The sequence below is a fragment of the Zonotrichia albicollis genome, chromosome 1, assembly GCF_047830755.1.
Source record: "Zonotrichia albicollis isolate bZonAlb1 chromosome 1, bZonAlb1.hap1, whole genome shotgun sequence".
In the NCBI taxonomy this organism is placed as follows: domain Eukaryota; kingdom Metazoa; phylum Chordata; class Aves; order Passeriformes; family Passerellidae; genus Zonotrichia; species Zonotrichia albicollis.
Window position 1 is genome coordinate 136164151 of NC_133819.1, and position 16707 is coordinate 136180857.

At 35.5% G+C, this 16707-nt stretch overlaps 1 protein-coding gene across 3 annotated transcripts in view; it reads left to right on the top strand.

The window, feature by feature from the left end:
- MMP16 (matrix metallopeptidase 16) overlaps window positions 1-16707 on the top strand; it is a 178306-nt gene that overhangs the window by 126173 nt on the left and 35426 nt on the right. For all 3 annotated transcript variants that reach the window (XM_005479527.4, XM_074555481.1, XM_074555489.1), the window contains one exon: window positions 1085-1302. In XM_005479527.4, coding sequence (XP_005479584.1) covers window positions 1085-1302 — 218 coding nt within the window. The remainder of the gene's footprint in view (window positions 1-1084; window positions 1303-16707) is intronic.

The window sequence follows — 16707 nt, forward strand, 5'->3', positions numbered from 1 at the left end:
AAGCTTCTTATCTCTTTGTCCATTAAAAATAAATGTTGCTGATATGTGTAGAGAGGGGCAGGCATTTTCAGGACACTCATTTCAAGTCATTCAGTATGCCATTTAGGGTATGATCAGTATCTGTCTGGGATAACCTGATGACTTGCAGGTAGAGAAACTATGAGTTGGATAGTAATTTCATAAAACTCAAATAAGATATTTGGAAGAAGAAAAATGTTTTAAGACTGCTTAACAGAGTTTTAGTTTTTCACTTGAAGAAAATATGTCAACCATGGCAGGGGGATGATGGGGTGTGTGTGTTGTATACATGCCCAGAACTTGAGGTCCAGTTTTAGGAGCTGCTGTACATACCAAAGGACATTGGAAAAAGCTGGGATTGTCCTGTCTCTAATAAATATGACATTACTTGATCTAAAAATTTGGTCAGTAGTAAGTAGCAGGTATGCTACATATGTGCATGTGTGAATTGATGACTATATATTAAAAATATACATTGAAAATCTATTGACTGATGATGATCTTATAAGGAACAAGATCTTTTTTCATTTTTTTGTACAAGAGAAAATGTCCTGTTATCAGAACTGAATTGGTAAATAATTTGCTTTGAACTATTTCTCGTCTGAAATGATGGTGGCCTAAGCATCCTTAGAAGGTTTTATTAGAATGTTTTTCCAAAAAGGAAGATTTTAGATAATGAAAATTAATTATTTTCCTTGGTTTTGTAGTCATTCTTAGTACCCTTTATAAGCACTGCCTGGTTGGTAACTGGAACAGGCTCCCCAGGGAAGTGGTCACAGCACCAGCCTGACTGAGTTCAATGGACAATGCTCTCAGGCACACAGTGTGACTCTTGGGGTGTCCTGGGCAGGGCCAAGAGCTGGACTCAGTCATTCTGGTGGGTCCCTTCCAACTCAGCATATTCTGTGATTCTATGATTCAGTGATTTAATAACATCAGAAAGGTATGTCAGGTCACGTTTTCATGCCGCTTTCACTGTTGGGTTTGTACAGCTTACAGCTGGCTTTGTTGTGTATGTTTCCTTTAGTGGGTTTGTATATTACATCCAGCTGCTGTATTTTTAAAGGTCCACCTGACAGGATACCACCACCAACCAGACCTCTGCCAACAGTGCCCCCACATCGTTCAGTCCCTCCAGCAGACCCACGGAAGAATGACAGGCAACCAAAACCTCCCCGGCCACCCACTGGTGACAAACCTTCCTACCCCGGAGCCAAGCCGAACATCTGTGATGGGAACTTCAACACTCTGGCTATTCTTCGCCGGGAAATGTTTGTTTTTAAGGTAGGAGGCTGTGAATTTTTCAGTGCTACATCAAATGTCTACATTTCTCTTTTTTTTTTTTATAAAGCAAACTCTCATTTTTCATGACTCTACATTCCCAGCCTGCTCACGGTTAGAAAGTTCAAGAAAAAAATTTTAAAACAAACATACACATGGCTTAAACATCTAGCAGGGGACGGCTGTAATGTTCTATTTTAAGAAAATACCCCTGTCAGCAGAAACTGTAATGCCTCAAAATGTAAGGGTAAATAAATACTGCATGTTATGGAAAGATAAAAAGTGTAAATCAATTCATGAATAATAGGGATGGTTTTGTTAGAAATACAGCCACATGCCATCATACAGTAGATACTGTTAATTCAGTACTTGGCTTTTTTTCATGGAACTATAATTTTAACTTTATGATTAGGTCTGTCATTTATAAAGAAGTTTGTCATTGTGTTGTGGTTGCATTGAAACCACAATACCTTACTAAAGGTCTTTGCCACAAAATTCTTACTGCAAATGTGCCATTATTTATGTCCATTCATCTTCTTGCTCTGAGCTGATAATGGGGTGTATATACAACAAACTGAAATAAACAAATTGGACTGAAAGGCAGTCTTTTAATAGAAGCACTTTGCTGAGGCTCATGGACATCAAAGGTATCTTTAGGAGGATGATCTGCAGTATGGTTTCCAGAAGGCAATGAATGTTGGAGAAAAAATTACAGAGTCATTATTGCTCAGTCTCTTAAACCAATTTCCTGTCAGGTAATCTTGTGCAAAAGATTCAGAAAAAAGCAAGAAGATAATCTGTCTTTTTTTTTTTTTTTAAGTAATAGCGTGTCACATTTGCTTAAGCAATAGGAAGTGAGATCTTTGTTTTGTAAATGTGTGATAGAATCCTTTTAATCTTCAGTATTATAGGTAGAGAAGAAGGGCTTTTCATGTGACTAGATAAGCATTGTCTCTTCAGCAATAGTGTAAGTGCAAGAGAAAAACAATGTATTTGTCCCAAAACATGAAGCTCCTTGTTCAATTTTGTTGTCTTTTCTGATAGGACTCTTTTCTCCTGTATGTGTTTTCTTTTTATATAATCCATTTTACCAGATAAACCTTATTAGCAATGCTACCCAGGCTTTCACTTTCTTTAGCATATCTAAAAAACATGTACAAATAGCTTTACATTTATTAATTCAAAATTATTGAGCTAACTTCACAATCCAATGGACAGGAAATATTTTTCCCATAAACAGCTAAGGATTTTAACAGCCTAGGGTTGTCAGCCCATTCCATTTAAATAGATGGTATATGGTGAAACACTGGGAGGTCCTGAACCATCAGTCTTTTATGACTAAAACTCAAAGGTTGAGGAAGAACCTAATTTTGTAACTTGACATTAAACAGGATATTAAAATACCTACTTCAATCTCATGTCATCCACCTCAAGAGCAATAGAACATATTCTCATTTAGTTTAGACATAAATCAATAAACTGAGAAATTCTGTTCCACTAATACAAAATTTCCTGTCTAGGCAAGCTGTGTTCCTGGATAAATATATTCACCTCCATTAATAATCACTTTTATCTCATCTGATTGAAAACAAATTAAGTTTTCTTCAAAAATGTTTACCGCTTACTGCCTAACACCACATATTTACTATAAAGTGTGTATACTTGCTAGTGTGCTGACTGCGTTTATGTTCCAGAATCAAAATTCCTTTCATGATGATTCCAATGAGGAAATATGATAAAAGTCTCTCAGAGAAAAATGAGCAGTAACAGAACGCTTCTGGATTTCATGTATACAGTCTGACTCCCCAAATGAAGTCACTGCAAACATAAAATCAATGTGCTAGGAAGGGAAGTAAGAGGTCACCTTTGTTGAGGTTAATTTCTTTAGGGTGCTGCAGTTTCCCTTTTCTCCTCAGGACGCCTAGGAACATAATAAGGCATGCCTTGGGTTAGGGTGCTAAGCAGTGGAATTTGCCTGAGTATAGGCAAATGAGAATGAGTGTCTTTGAATGCCTGAATTAGTGATCCTTAAGTGTTTTCTTCATAAATTAATTTGCTAGTGAAGATTTTTGTCTGCTAAATGATTTTTATTAACTGTTTGGGATTTTTTGAAGGAGTATCAGGGGATGATTTTAAGGGAGGACTATAAAAGGGGCAGAAAAGAGAAAGAGTTAGAAAAGTCAACTTTGTAGAATCCTGGGGTGTGAGACAGGTTAGAAGGAAAAGCTCAGTGTGTCTCAATACAGCAGAAAAAGGGCAGGAATTCGTTGTTAAGAGGTGAAATAGGGACTGAACACAGAGAAATCATCCAGCAAAGGAGGAAACCAAGCTGGAGATTCTGTGATCTGTCACAAAAAAAAATAACCCAAGCCTCTTTCCCTTGCTCCTTAATGATAGTGCAAGGGAAGACTGCACTATCTAAAGTGTCTACACTAACTAAAGTGTCTGCCTTTAATGAAATTAAAGGGTTTGAGTGATGGGCTGGGAGCCAAGTACAGAAAGGTGGAGAACGGGGGATTGATGACAGTACTGTACCAGGTGGAAACAATTAAAGAAGAATTATGACCTTCTTTGGAAGAATTATTGCTGGATAGTTCCCAGATGAGTTTAATGAATACAGTTGGAGGCTAATCAAATTAAAACCTTTTCTTTCTTTGTCTTTATCCAGAGGTCCGTAGTTATTGTGTAGTGGCAGATTTTACTGCATCCTGAATGGAAAGTATACCATATACTGATTTCAAATTGAAAATAGCCTTTTTTTTTTTTCCAATGGGCAAGTCTCAAACTCAGGAGCTTGATTTGTTTAAATAATCCTTGAAATTGCTTGGGAACTTGGCCACAGAATTGAAGAATCTTAGCACTTTTGAATAATTAAATTATAATTTAAGCATAAAACTGAAGCATGAAATCTAACACATTGAGGTACACTGTTGATTTTCATAGTAGATGACAAATATTACTAATTTCAAATTTGTTTTCTCTTGGCTCTTGATCTTTTTAAGATTTTAAGACTATATGGCATTCTCAAATGGATATACCCAGGGCAAAACTGAATCACACTAAATTTAAGGAGAAAATGCAATTTACACTTATCCATTCCTTTTTATTGTTTTGCCATCACTTTGGCAAAGTAACAATCTTAAAAACACTTGATAAAATTTCTAGGATCATAAAGAGGAAAAACAGGGGAACTCTTCTTGATCTAACATAAATATGAAGTGCAAAAGTGAAGCAATCAACTTACTAAAGATTCTCCAATGATCACAAAAAAAATTATAATTTTACAGATCACTTTTTTTTGGTAGGAATTATTGTATTTTAAAGAAAAAGTAATTATTTTATGCCAAAATATACACATATCAACATCACTGACAAGTGTATTGTCCCGAGAAGATTTCTTCCAGAATTGTTTAAATTAGATGCCTGTAAAATGTCCCTGCCAGCTGTAAGGTTTGGAGACACAGTATGCTATGCAATGAAAATGTTTGTTAAAATCAATGCATCATAACTATTGGTTTCAGTTGTCACCAGCTGATAAATACTGCTGTTATTTGATTCATGCTTGAATTGGTATAAGGAACTATCAGGACAGAAGAAATTCTATGCCAAAATTCATGTGTGCCAAGTTTTTATCTTTGGATAGCTTCTTAGCTTCTGTTTTTATACTCTGTACACTTACTATTTTGCTGTCACACTCATTTCCAACCATTTCTTCTGTTTAGTTAGAAGTCCCCTGGGACAAAGAAAAATGGCTGAAAATGGTGCAAAAAGAAAGGTCTTTCTTTTCTGCGCAAGTTATGCAAAGTGTCTGCCTTTAATGAAATTAAAGTAGGATGACAGTGTCTGCCTTTAATGAAAATCCTCTCAGCCATTGTGTGTAGCAGTATGTGGTACCCAACAATACTGTCTTATTAATGTCTCCTGAGAGTGCCTCCAGGGCTAGTGCATCATGAGAAGAAACCCCATTGTCTAAGGTCTGCAGAAAAAAAACATTAGTGAAGAAGTTTGCAGCATACACTTCAACTTTCTTCCTTGTGTCCTGTGCAATTCACACTTTGTTCCATGGCAACAAAATTACCTGTAGCTCTTCTTCATCAAATGGTGTGACTGCTGGCAATATCCTTTTCCTTTACATTCTTTTCAGTCTCACAGATTTAAAAATATCTTGCTTTCTTGAGCAAGTTGCATCTCAAAAAGTAAGCATATGTTGAATTTGTCCTTCATAAGCATCAATTAGAGGGACAAGTTACTGTCCTTTTTTTATGTGACACAGGTTTTTGTTTCACAGAAGAACATTTCACAGAGCTTGCACTGGTCCTTTGTTTAACGCTAAATCCCTAGGAAACGAATGCATCCTGTATAATCTCTAATTGTTTTAGTATTCACGTTGGAAAAGTTAACTCCTTGGAGAACAGCATTTTTTAACTACTTTCATATACTGTGGTGTATATTGACATGTAATTTAAGTATTAGATAAAGAATTTTGTCCAACAGACAAATACTATTTACAGCTCAGAGGAATGTCTTCTGAGCACTGCAGATGGTAGAATATAGAACTAGTTTGAGGAAGTCCTTAACAGGCTGTAGTATTTTCTCCACAACTTGCAGAAATTTGTTTTCTGACTCTTGATCTGCTAAGAACCATTGTAAAAACATTTATGACATGCCAAACAAGCCAAGTAAATTAGGCTGTAATTACTCCTTGGCATTAGTTTAGACTGTGATTGCTTTCATACGTAACAGTATAGATTCCATTTAATATCCCTCTTAGAACTGTGTATTTATATAGAGTATGCCATTAAACACAAAAGGAAAAAAAATCTGTTTCTTGGTATGTGGTAAACACACGAGAAACTTTTAAAGCATTTTAGCATTGGCTATTTAATCTAATTAAAAATATGTGAGACAGAGGGAAAATAATACTAATGAAAGCAGAGGCAAAGAAATAGCTATAGTATGAAACTTGATTTCACTGTATTTGAAAGCAGACTTTTTTTTCAGAGCTCTCGTGGTCTGTTTGTGTAGCTGGTTTTTGTCGTGTCATGCTGTGGGTGTCTGAGCTGTCAACTGCTGCCTGGGAAAGTTCAGCAGAGGATCCTGAGGAAGTAGGCACTTTGTGATCTGAGAGGGAAAACCACTTAACATCTTAGCTGTAAAAGACTTGGAACAGTAGTTCAGAAGTAGCTATGTCTGCAAAGAGCAGATCCCTTTTGCCTTTTTTTTGTATCATGTTGGGAAGAACAGCTTGATGGAGTTTGCCAATTTTGAACTAATCAGGGAAGGAGAGCTGCTTTAATTCAGTTTATTCAGTTTATATGTTGAAATGAAGAGAAAAGCAGCAAAAACTCAGTGGGGATTTCAATGTATTATAATATAGCAAGCTAACTGGAAATGTACAGCATGGTTGTTTTATGAGACAAAACCAAATTGTAGGATGTCATGAGGACACAAGCAGGGACATGCTGGGATGCTAAAAAGTTATAGCTTGTCTGTTTTTGATAATTGAATACTTTCACTGACAGATGTAAAAATATTCTCCAAATGTTACCTCAGCCTTTCAATCTGCTTCAAAGCTCGGAAAGGTTTCTAGCTTACACATTTCACAGCCTTAAAATGGGAAGTACAATCTGTTCCTTACAGTGTGGAAAGTGGGTAGTATATTCCATCCAGCTGCAGAGCAATTTAGACAAGAATGTAATCACCTGGGTGATAATTTTAGCAGAATAGTTCTGTTTAAAATCCTTCTACCATCTCTCTTTTAAAAAGTTGTCTTGAACTTTATTAAACAATTTGAAAGACGGCAGCCTAGTCATAGGAATACTTATTATCTAGCACCTACATGCATGTCTGTATATATAAATGCAAATTTTGTGTATAGAAAGTTCTAAAAAAATCCTAACTCTATTTTTAGGGCTTTATTTACAAAAGTATCAATATAATTGATATATATCATATTGAAACTTGCAAGCAACTTGAACTGATTAATAGTCTGTACTATCTGCCTAGTAAAATTCCCATTAGTCATGTAGTAGCCCATTAAGAAGTATAACCTCACCAGGATGTATGAGTCAGTATCTTCCACAGGGCTTTAGATTTGTCAAGAGAGGGAGTACTGGTTTTTTTTCCAAAAGGCTATGTTTTCATTGGCAAACAGTGTGGTGTAAAAGGATTTAATCAGTAGTAGAGCAGATGGTACTGAGTTCCTCTCATGTCCATCATATGTGCTTTGCTTTTAATTAGATACAGTTTGTCCTCTGAGACCAAACAGTTGTACAATCCTTGTGGTTTAGATTTTTCAGAAGGGTAGCTATCTCTTGGACACTGCTGTCTTTGACTGTGGACCCCATGAAAGTGCACCACACCGGTGTTTCATCTAATGGTGGCAATTACCATCTTGTTAATTTGTAATTGCTCACACCATCTTGACCCAAATAAACCCTCACATGCAAAATATATTTTTATTTCTTCTCATACAACTTTTTGCATGGCACAATTGTACCTGTTGCTTGACTACCTCCATACTACAAGTTTACATTGCAATACAGTTGAGGAAGATGAGCTAGATTTAACAGCTATGCTGAAGAATTGCCTTGAACGTAAAAGCTAATATTCTGAATTTTATTTTCCCTGAAAGAAAAGCAAGACAGATGATTTGTTTAATTTCAAATTAAATATGGGGGAAAATAATTGTCCCTTCTGCGACTTTTTGTAGCAACAGAAATATGAGCAGAAATATGCACTAAAATATCATAGCCTCCCAAAATGTTTCTGTCACTTATTTTTCCCACTTAACTCCAAAGAAAGTTTCAAGTATTTCTACATACTCTCCTAAAACCCCTATAGGTCCTTTCCAACCTCAGCCTTTCTGTGATTCTGTTAGTGTGCTGAAATTTGACTGTTTCACCCATTTATTTCCCAGTAGCATTTGTTCCATCTCCTTTGGAATATGACTGTCAGGGGCTATAGCTAGTGAGATTTGGTCAGGAGACTGTTTTGTGACTTTTTCATTCCAGCTCAGAGAAACAGACCAGGCAGAGGAGACTGGGATGTGTGTCACCTGCTCACAAACACGAACAAGAGAAGTGCAGGGGAAGGAACGTCCACCCTTTCTGTCTGTGTGAGACAGATGCTCTGCTGCCTCCCTCCCCTGGGTCAGCTTTCAGAGCAAATCATCCTCTTTCCTAGGGTCAGGCTCTGAGCTAGAATACTTTATTCAGAGGCTGACTTGGTCCTGTCTCTTTGAGACTCTCCCCATCTCATGATGAGCCATTAATACCCACAAGGTGCACTCGCTAACCCAGAGTCTCTTCACAGATAAAAAGGAGCAATTCAGGCTCTTCAAGGGTTTTCACAGAGTTGGGCAGTCTGAGTTTAACACGAATACTGGAGGGAATTGTGGGAATTATTATACAAAGGGGTTGCAGGCTTGGGATAATATGTAAAAATTCTGGGCAGTTAAATGTGAATCTAAACAAATTCTGATTTCTGATTTAGTGTTAATCTAATAAATACTGGAAATGTAATACTAAATATTTAGCAAATATTTGGCAAACCATTGGCCACAATTCAAAAAATTACTCATTCTTTAGAAGCATTTTTTAAAGTAGAGTGGAACTGGGGCAATCTGAGGCTCTCTGGTATTGCTTTATGCAAAAGGATAGAGTGGGTCAAACTTTAATGTATTCTTAGGAAAGTACTTGTAAGTTGAATAAAAAAATAGAATTGCTACTTTTTCTCTCTCCAAAAAAAATAATCCTCCAACAAATGATAGTGTGCTTATATGGTGTTACTTGTGCATTTAGAAATGCTAGTTTTATTAGTTGTTGAAAATAACAGTTCCTTTTTTCCTGCCCATATGACAAGTTTTTTCTAAAATCTACTTGATCATTAAAAATTGTGTTTTCAATCAAGTTTTACATACCACCAAATGTAAGGAATACTGAACAATTATGGTTCTGCATAAAACTGTTAAATAAGAGGAAGGCATTAAAAATACAGATAAGCAAATGCATGTGAAAAGACTAATTTGGTAAATTTATTTCTTGTGCATAAGCCAGAAATAGGCAGAAAATCTCAGTGAGGAAAATAAATGCCATTAATGGACATTCACACTTGAGAAAGAACTAATGATGTCAAATAAAGTGGAAAGATGTAATCCTGCCTGTTTTCCTTCTCATAGTTACAATATTTGTTTCCTAAAGTCAGGGAATCCTATGACCCTATTATGTTTTCACTTGTTATTTTAACACACTAAACATAAATAATCAAAAGTTTTAACTGAATTCTAGTGTGTAAAAGGTATTTAGTTTTGTAGAAGCTACCTTTTTCCAGAGGCTTAGTGTTTGGGTGTACTGATTAAAAATATTGGCAAGAGAATAGAAAAAAACATTATTGACAAAAAATAATTACATAAACTCGCAGCAAGGAATAATCTAAAATTACATGGAGGCATATCTTCAATTTTGTGCCACCACCAAGTGTTATCTTGTAATTTTAACAATACATTTTAATTGAGGCTACATCTTAATTGAACCAAAGGGAGTAATTGCAGAAACACTTCAAGCACAAGGCTCAATTAAAATTTCTTCTTGTATAAAATTGTGGCCTTTCAACTAATTTATGTAAATGTTTTGGAAAACAATTTGAATGGCTTGTAATTTAAACTTTTTCAAGCAGTGGTATTATTTGCCTATATTTTCTTAATCTTCATTTACATCCAAAGCTTTCTATTCTACCAGTATTTGGAAATTTATAATTTCTTTGATTCTTTGTTTTTTTTTGTTCCTTTCAAGGGGTTGAAGGTCCACATTGTAAAAATTTGGCAGGGTTTTAAATGCAGATAAACTAATCTCATTTGTTCCTCTGAATGAGCCATTTCCTGTGCAAAATACTGCACTACTACACAGCTGAGGTCTTAAATAATGTAAAGCACGCCTATATTTACTTTTTCAACAACTTAGTGAAACACTATTCACACTCTTGACAATCTGTTGAAAAGTATTGAAAATTTATAACATGTTTACTTAAATGCTGCATTTCCTTCTTTTTTATAAGCTATAGTTTGAATATATATTTCAAGTGTTGCTTTCCTTGCCTATTGGTCAAAATCTTGGCCCACTTGAAAGTAATGGTAAAAAACTCCAGTGACTATAACACACTGGTAATTTCACTTGGTTTTAATTACCTTTGGTATAATGAGGGACTGTCTATTATGAGTAATATATATTAGGGAATATCACAAAAGAAGCAACAGATAAGCTTGTAATACCAAGTGTATGAAATAAAAAAAAAAATTGCATGCAAAATCAAATTTGATTATGCTACATTTCCAGTCAATAAATCAAAATTACACCATTTTAATTCATTATTTGACATATTTGTCTAATGAAAATATCTTTACCAAGGAGAATAGGCTGTACCAGGTCAAAGGTTATACTTAATAATGGCAGAGTTGAATCCTTTCCCTTTCTCTGTAAGACTGCACCAGTATTTCTTCTCAGTCTTATCACAATGTGCCTTTAATTTTGTGTTGGAGTGATTTTTGGCCAGCCCATTATAATAGCCATAGTCATTTGCTGCTTGAAATTGTACATTCCCAGCTTATCTGTAATCAAAAGTGGTTTATGACATTACATATTCACAAAAGTTCTTTATGACATTACATAAAAAATTCCTTCACTTTCTACAAGATCTAATCCCTGTATCTGAGTGGCAGAGGCAGTGAGAAGAGACAAGTGAATATCTATAATTTTAATATTTGTTTTGTCATGACAGGTGTTATTGTTGGCTGTGGTTTTCTGGGTGTATCTCTCTTAAAGGCCTATTTTGCTAATTGGTCATTGCTGTCAGCCTCAAAGCTGAGACACTCTAGAAATTATCACTGTTCACCCACTGATTAGTGTGGGATCTTCTACAGTCATTTTTCTAACCCTACCATGTTCACAAGGGAGAACATTTACTTAGCCTTGCCCCATACTTTTTGGAGTTGGATTTGGTACCCAGATTTTTTGTTGTTGTTGTTGCCAGCACAGTATCAGAGAACAAGCATTTAAATGAGAACAAAAAGCAGGTATCAGCCTCTTATCTTGCAGAGGCTTGAACACAAAATAACCTTCATGCACTCACCTGCAGGACAAGGAGCACATTTCTCAAAGGAGAGAAAGGACCTTAGCACAGCAGCTACCAGGGCCCATTGACAGCTTTAAACTACTTTGGAAGGGGAAAAGGGACAAAACCAGTGATAAGCAATGGACAGTGATAAATAGTGGAATGGCATGCCAAAACTTGACAAACTGAGAGCTAGTGAGAACCCTTGGGGCTGAAGCTGCCCAGAAATGTGGGGGACAATGAAAAGAGACTGTAGTAAATGGGATTACATCAGGCTGGTAGTCAGTCACTAGTGGGGTTCACATGACTACATCTTAAGGCCAGTTCTCTTCTACACTTTCACAAACGACTTGGATGCAGAACCTGAAGGGATGCTAAGTTTGCCAATGATACTGTATTGCGAAGAGCTGATAACTGCATTGAGGACTGAGAAGCCCTGCAGATATGTCAACAAATTAGAGGGTTGGGCAATCACCAACCATATAAAGTTCAGCAAGGGAAAGGGCTGGATTCTGCACCTGGGACAGGGCAAATTGGGATGTACAGACAGATTTCAGAACAAGATACTGGAGAGACTGCTGTGGAAAGAGTCTTGGGGGGTTCTGGTTGATGGAAAGCTGAATCTCAGTCAGCAGTGTCCTGGCAGCCAGGAGGGCCACCCCTCTTCTGGGGTGCATCAGGCACAGCATCACCAGCCAGGCAAGGGAGGGAATTGTCCCACTCTGCTCTGCTCTGGGGCACCTCCAGTGTCTACTTGTTATAGGCCTGCATATGCAGACAGAGGTGGCATGACCCTGAAATGAGTAGTGTGAGTAGTGGAGGTCCTCTTTGATTTCCCTTCAAACAGTGTATTAAAGAGTGAGATATCATCTTGAGAACCTCATCCTGGTTAGAACAGCTTCAGTATCTTGTTTATGAATGAACTGTCCTAAACTACTGCAAACAGGAGGAAATATTTTAATTACTCCCGCTTGCTTTCACCTGTTGTTCTGACATGACTCATCATGCACTCTTAAATTCTGCTGGTTTCCTCAGAGATTTCATGCAATGTGCAGTGTGGAGAAGGCAGAGACAGGGTAAGTGGTAGCATGATAGCATGAGCACATACACAATCTGCACGTAGGAGCACATTGAATGGCTTATATGTACAAAACCATGAAATTTGATTTCATGAATTGTGAAGATTCAAGGGAGGGACATGATTATTTTAGATCTCCAGAGACATAATAAGTGTCAATATAAGGGTTAGTGACACAGATGATTTCACGTGTTGTATTTTTACTGCATGTTTCATTTATTCATTAAATGTTTTATTTTTTTCCCCTTACTTCCTTGTAAATATTTTCCTATTATTAGTTATAGAATCATAGAATCAGAATGGTTTTGGTTGGAAGGAATCTTCAAAGATCATCTATTCCAACTTCCCTGCTATGGACTGGGACATACATTTCCATATGGAAATAAATATATCTGCATATGAATATGAATTTATGGATGTGACAGAAATATGAAAATACAAGTGATATAGTGATAAATAGTAATAACAATTCTTTCTAGTAAAAAGGTCAGTGTTTAAAGGAAATTAAATCTTTCTTTACATGTAGAAAAAAAATGTTTGGAGTACTAATTTCTCTGGTCCTACAATATCAATGATAGACTTGGTTGATTTTGGATAATCCTGGTAGACATAGTTTGTCACTGCCTCATCCTCAAAAGCTTTTGGCCAACAAGAATGAATAATAATGACTCCTATTTTATTTTGACATGAAAAAAGATTTAGAAGCTTCCTTTAGCTGAAAACTATGCTAAGTGATCTCATAGATACACCATAGATCAAAAGTCACAATCTTATTCATGCAGATGCACGTTATTTTTTACCAGGTGAATCCTTTTCTATTCTATTTGGAGTTTTTTAATCTTCATGCTTTGCCACGAATATCTATCTGGATTAATGAAACTAGAAATAAGTATTTATGGTTTTGGCTTTTTCATAATTTCTCCATTTGAATTTTGTTAGTGTTTTTGCTGCCTGTCTCTGGAAATTTTTGGTGAAAAAGGTCATACCCTCTCTTGTTTTATCTGTAACTTTTGTTTATCATGGCCTCCATTCCCTGCTCATATATTTTGTAGGTAAAAATTAAGAAAGATAGTTGAATTTGCTCTAATGTGACCTTTTGGTTTATCAGAGAGTACTTGAGTCATTTCAGAGAGCCTGATGACTCAGACGTATTTGTTATAGTTTTTAAAATAATCTGCTCACCTCTAGCAGACAGTGAAGCATCATATTGTAAGTGATGGAGTAAGAAGTAGGAAAAAAAACCCAAATTATTCTGATTTCATTGCAGGGGATGGTCAGTATTGTTTGAAGAAAGATAAGTCTGTCCTGAATGATTTTCCCAGGTTTATATGTGAAGTTACAGAAGAAATGTATGCACACAAACCCCACTATTCTTTATTCTCTTTTCATGGACCAGGATCGATAGCAAAAATAAACTATGAACAACTCTGGAAAAAAAAAATCTTAAATTTTCTAATGGATCCTAGGTGGTACACTTCTTCTTCAGGAAGGAAATTTCTGTTTCTGTGCTATTGTTAGTAAGGCAATATAGTTTTGTGATAGGAAATACTGTTTTGTGATAGAGAAAAGAATCTTGAAAATACTGTTATGCTCATACTCTCTCTATTCCTAGAAAATTTCACGTTTTGAAATCTTTTTGACAGTTTCATTAAAGAGAAAATGTAGTCCACAGTTATTGATCTTTTTTTAATGAAATGGTAAAAGAGGTTGCAAAATGATAGAAGAAAAGTGAAGAGTATGACGTTTAATATCAAAGATTATTTGGCTGATGGAGAGAGTTGTACAATTAGTGTTACTGAGCTTTCAAATAGATTAGAGGCTCATATGTTTTTCAGACTTAAGCTATCAAAGAGTTATAGAAAATAATGGGTTATCTAGTTTCCCCAAAGAGTGCATCAAAAGTAGAATGTGTTATTGGAAGAGAAATATCAATAAGTAGGTGTTGGTCAATGCACAAGGAGATTTGACTCATTCAAATGATGATCATTACATGTCCCATGATATTTCGAAGAACCACGATCATGTGTTGACATAACCTATATAAATGCAGGCCTCCAAGAAGCCAATCTACATTCCAAATTGGTGTTTGTTTTCCAGTATTATTTATAAAAAGAGAAGGATAGCTACAACAAAGCACATATCTTCACCTCATATCATAATGCAACTACATTTTCACCCCTTGTCATTGTTTATTCCCTCCTATATACCTGCCTGGTTTTAAAGATAATATATCAAAGATCCCTTGTTTTTATCATATGACATAGACAGATGCATGTATTTGTGAAATTGTGATTTTTTTTTTACATTTGGATCATCTTTGTTAGAATATTTACAGATTCTAACCATGAAAATTGGTAATTTTTTTAGTAATAAAAATGCCCAAGTTTCTTATCTTTCCATGGTGCAGAACACACCACTGCTCCATGAAGTCATGGAACTCATTGCTTTTATGTTAACTCCCTGTGGGAAAGGGCAACAGATCTGGGTTCAAGAACATTTACACATGGTTCTGTAGTCTCAAAGTGCAATCACTACTGAGGAAATAAACACTTAAACTGCTCTGTAAAGGCCTAATGTTCATTGTGTGGATGAAAGGTTTTGTGCAGTACTTCATGGCCTTGTGCTGATACCTACAGAGCATTAAGGAGAATTTGAATATTCTAGAGATTCCTGGCTGCAAGCCTAGATTTGATGTCGTTACGGTCTTAATTTTGCTTCTTTTATGTCTGTCTATTTGTTTCTTCATATTGGATCATAACCATGTGGCAATGGGAACATTTTGTAGTGTCTCAGTCAGTTTAGTTATTGGGAAAATCAGAATGAATTAAAATGCTCAATTCAGTTAGGAATACAGAAACCCATCCAAATAGATATTGTTTGGGGTTTTGGTTTTGTTTTCATTTTTGTTTTGTTGTTGTTGTTATTTTTTTAAAAAATAGCGTGTTCAGTTGGTAAAGATAAAACATTAATTACCAGAGTTGTCACCATTTATGTATATATTGTGGGACAGATCAGAAAAAGCAAAATCATCTCCAGCTCCATCATAGTGCAAGGTCTATTACTGTCATACATTTAATCTGAAGAGATACAGTGGACAAGTTCTCATGACAAAGATTTTCCAGGAGGAGCCAAGTTGTCTTTGAAAATATATGATGGAGATATAGTACATGTTAAACACCCACAGAAGGCCCAAATCAACCCATGGTGTTGTTAGAGGTCTCAAATTTGCTGAGTTTCATGTACAATGTGAGATCTAGTGTTACGCGGCCACTGGTATTAGCCAAAAACTCCATAGCATGTTTTGTATGGATTCTGCAGAACAGATTTTCCTTGAGCTGAAAGTGTTTTCTAAACACTTACAGCTTTTGATTACTTCAGGATGTTTTTGAAAGGTTAATGTATACAAAGGAAAGAAATGCTAAAATGCCTTTGGTGCTGTCTGCACAGGAAAAATAGAGGACAGATGGATCTGCATCAAAAAATAGATAAAAAATTCACATACAATTTCATAGTGAAGAAATCATTAAAAATATTTGAATAATACTGAAATAATTAAAATAAGAGCTAGAATCATAAAATAATTTACTAATTAAAACAAATACAAAAAATGAGAATAGAGTATTAAAAAATTAAACATTAAAAAAACCTCCATCAGAGGATTTTTAAATTATTTACTTCCATAGAACACCAAATACTAAGAGCAGTTTTAAGAGATGTTTATTTTAGAATTAATTTTTTTCTATATAAAGTAATAAATTTGTTAATTAGAAATGTTGAGAATATATTTTTTTTATAAAGAGTTTTCAACTGTGCTAGAAATTGGACTGGGCAACAGCAATCATATGACTTTTATAACATAGATAAAAAGTAAGTTAGTTACTACAGTTATTTTCTGCACTGACATGAACAGTGACAGGAAAGGGCCAGGATTTCAATCAAGATATTTTCCAAATAAGAACTACAGCCATGGCTCTGGATGTCTCTGCAAGTAGGCTGCATTCACTACCTTCATTGAAAGAGATACTTTCTCAGTCAGTTCACTCTGGATAATACCAAGACTGTTTATTAAAAAAAAATATAAATATTGGCCTTTGAGCATTTTTTTTTTAAGCCTAGGGTCTATTTTTAAGAAATGCTTTTCTTTGTATGTCTTATACATTCAGTATTCAGGGAATCATGTAAAGCGTTTGAATACACTAATAGTCAACCAAGTAGATGTCCAA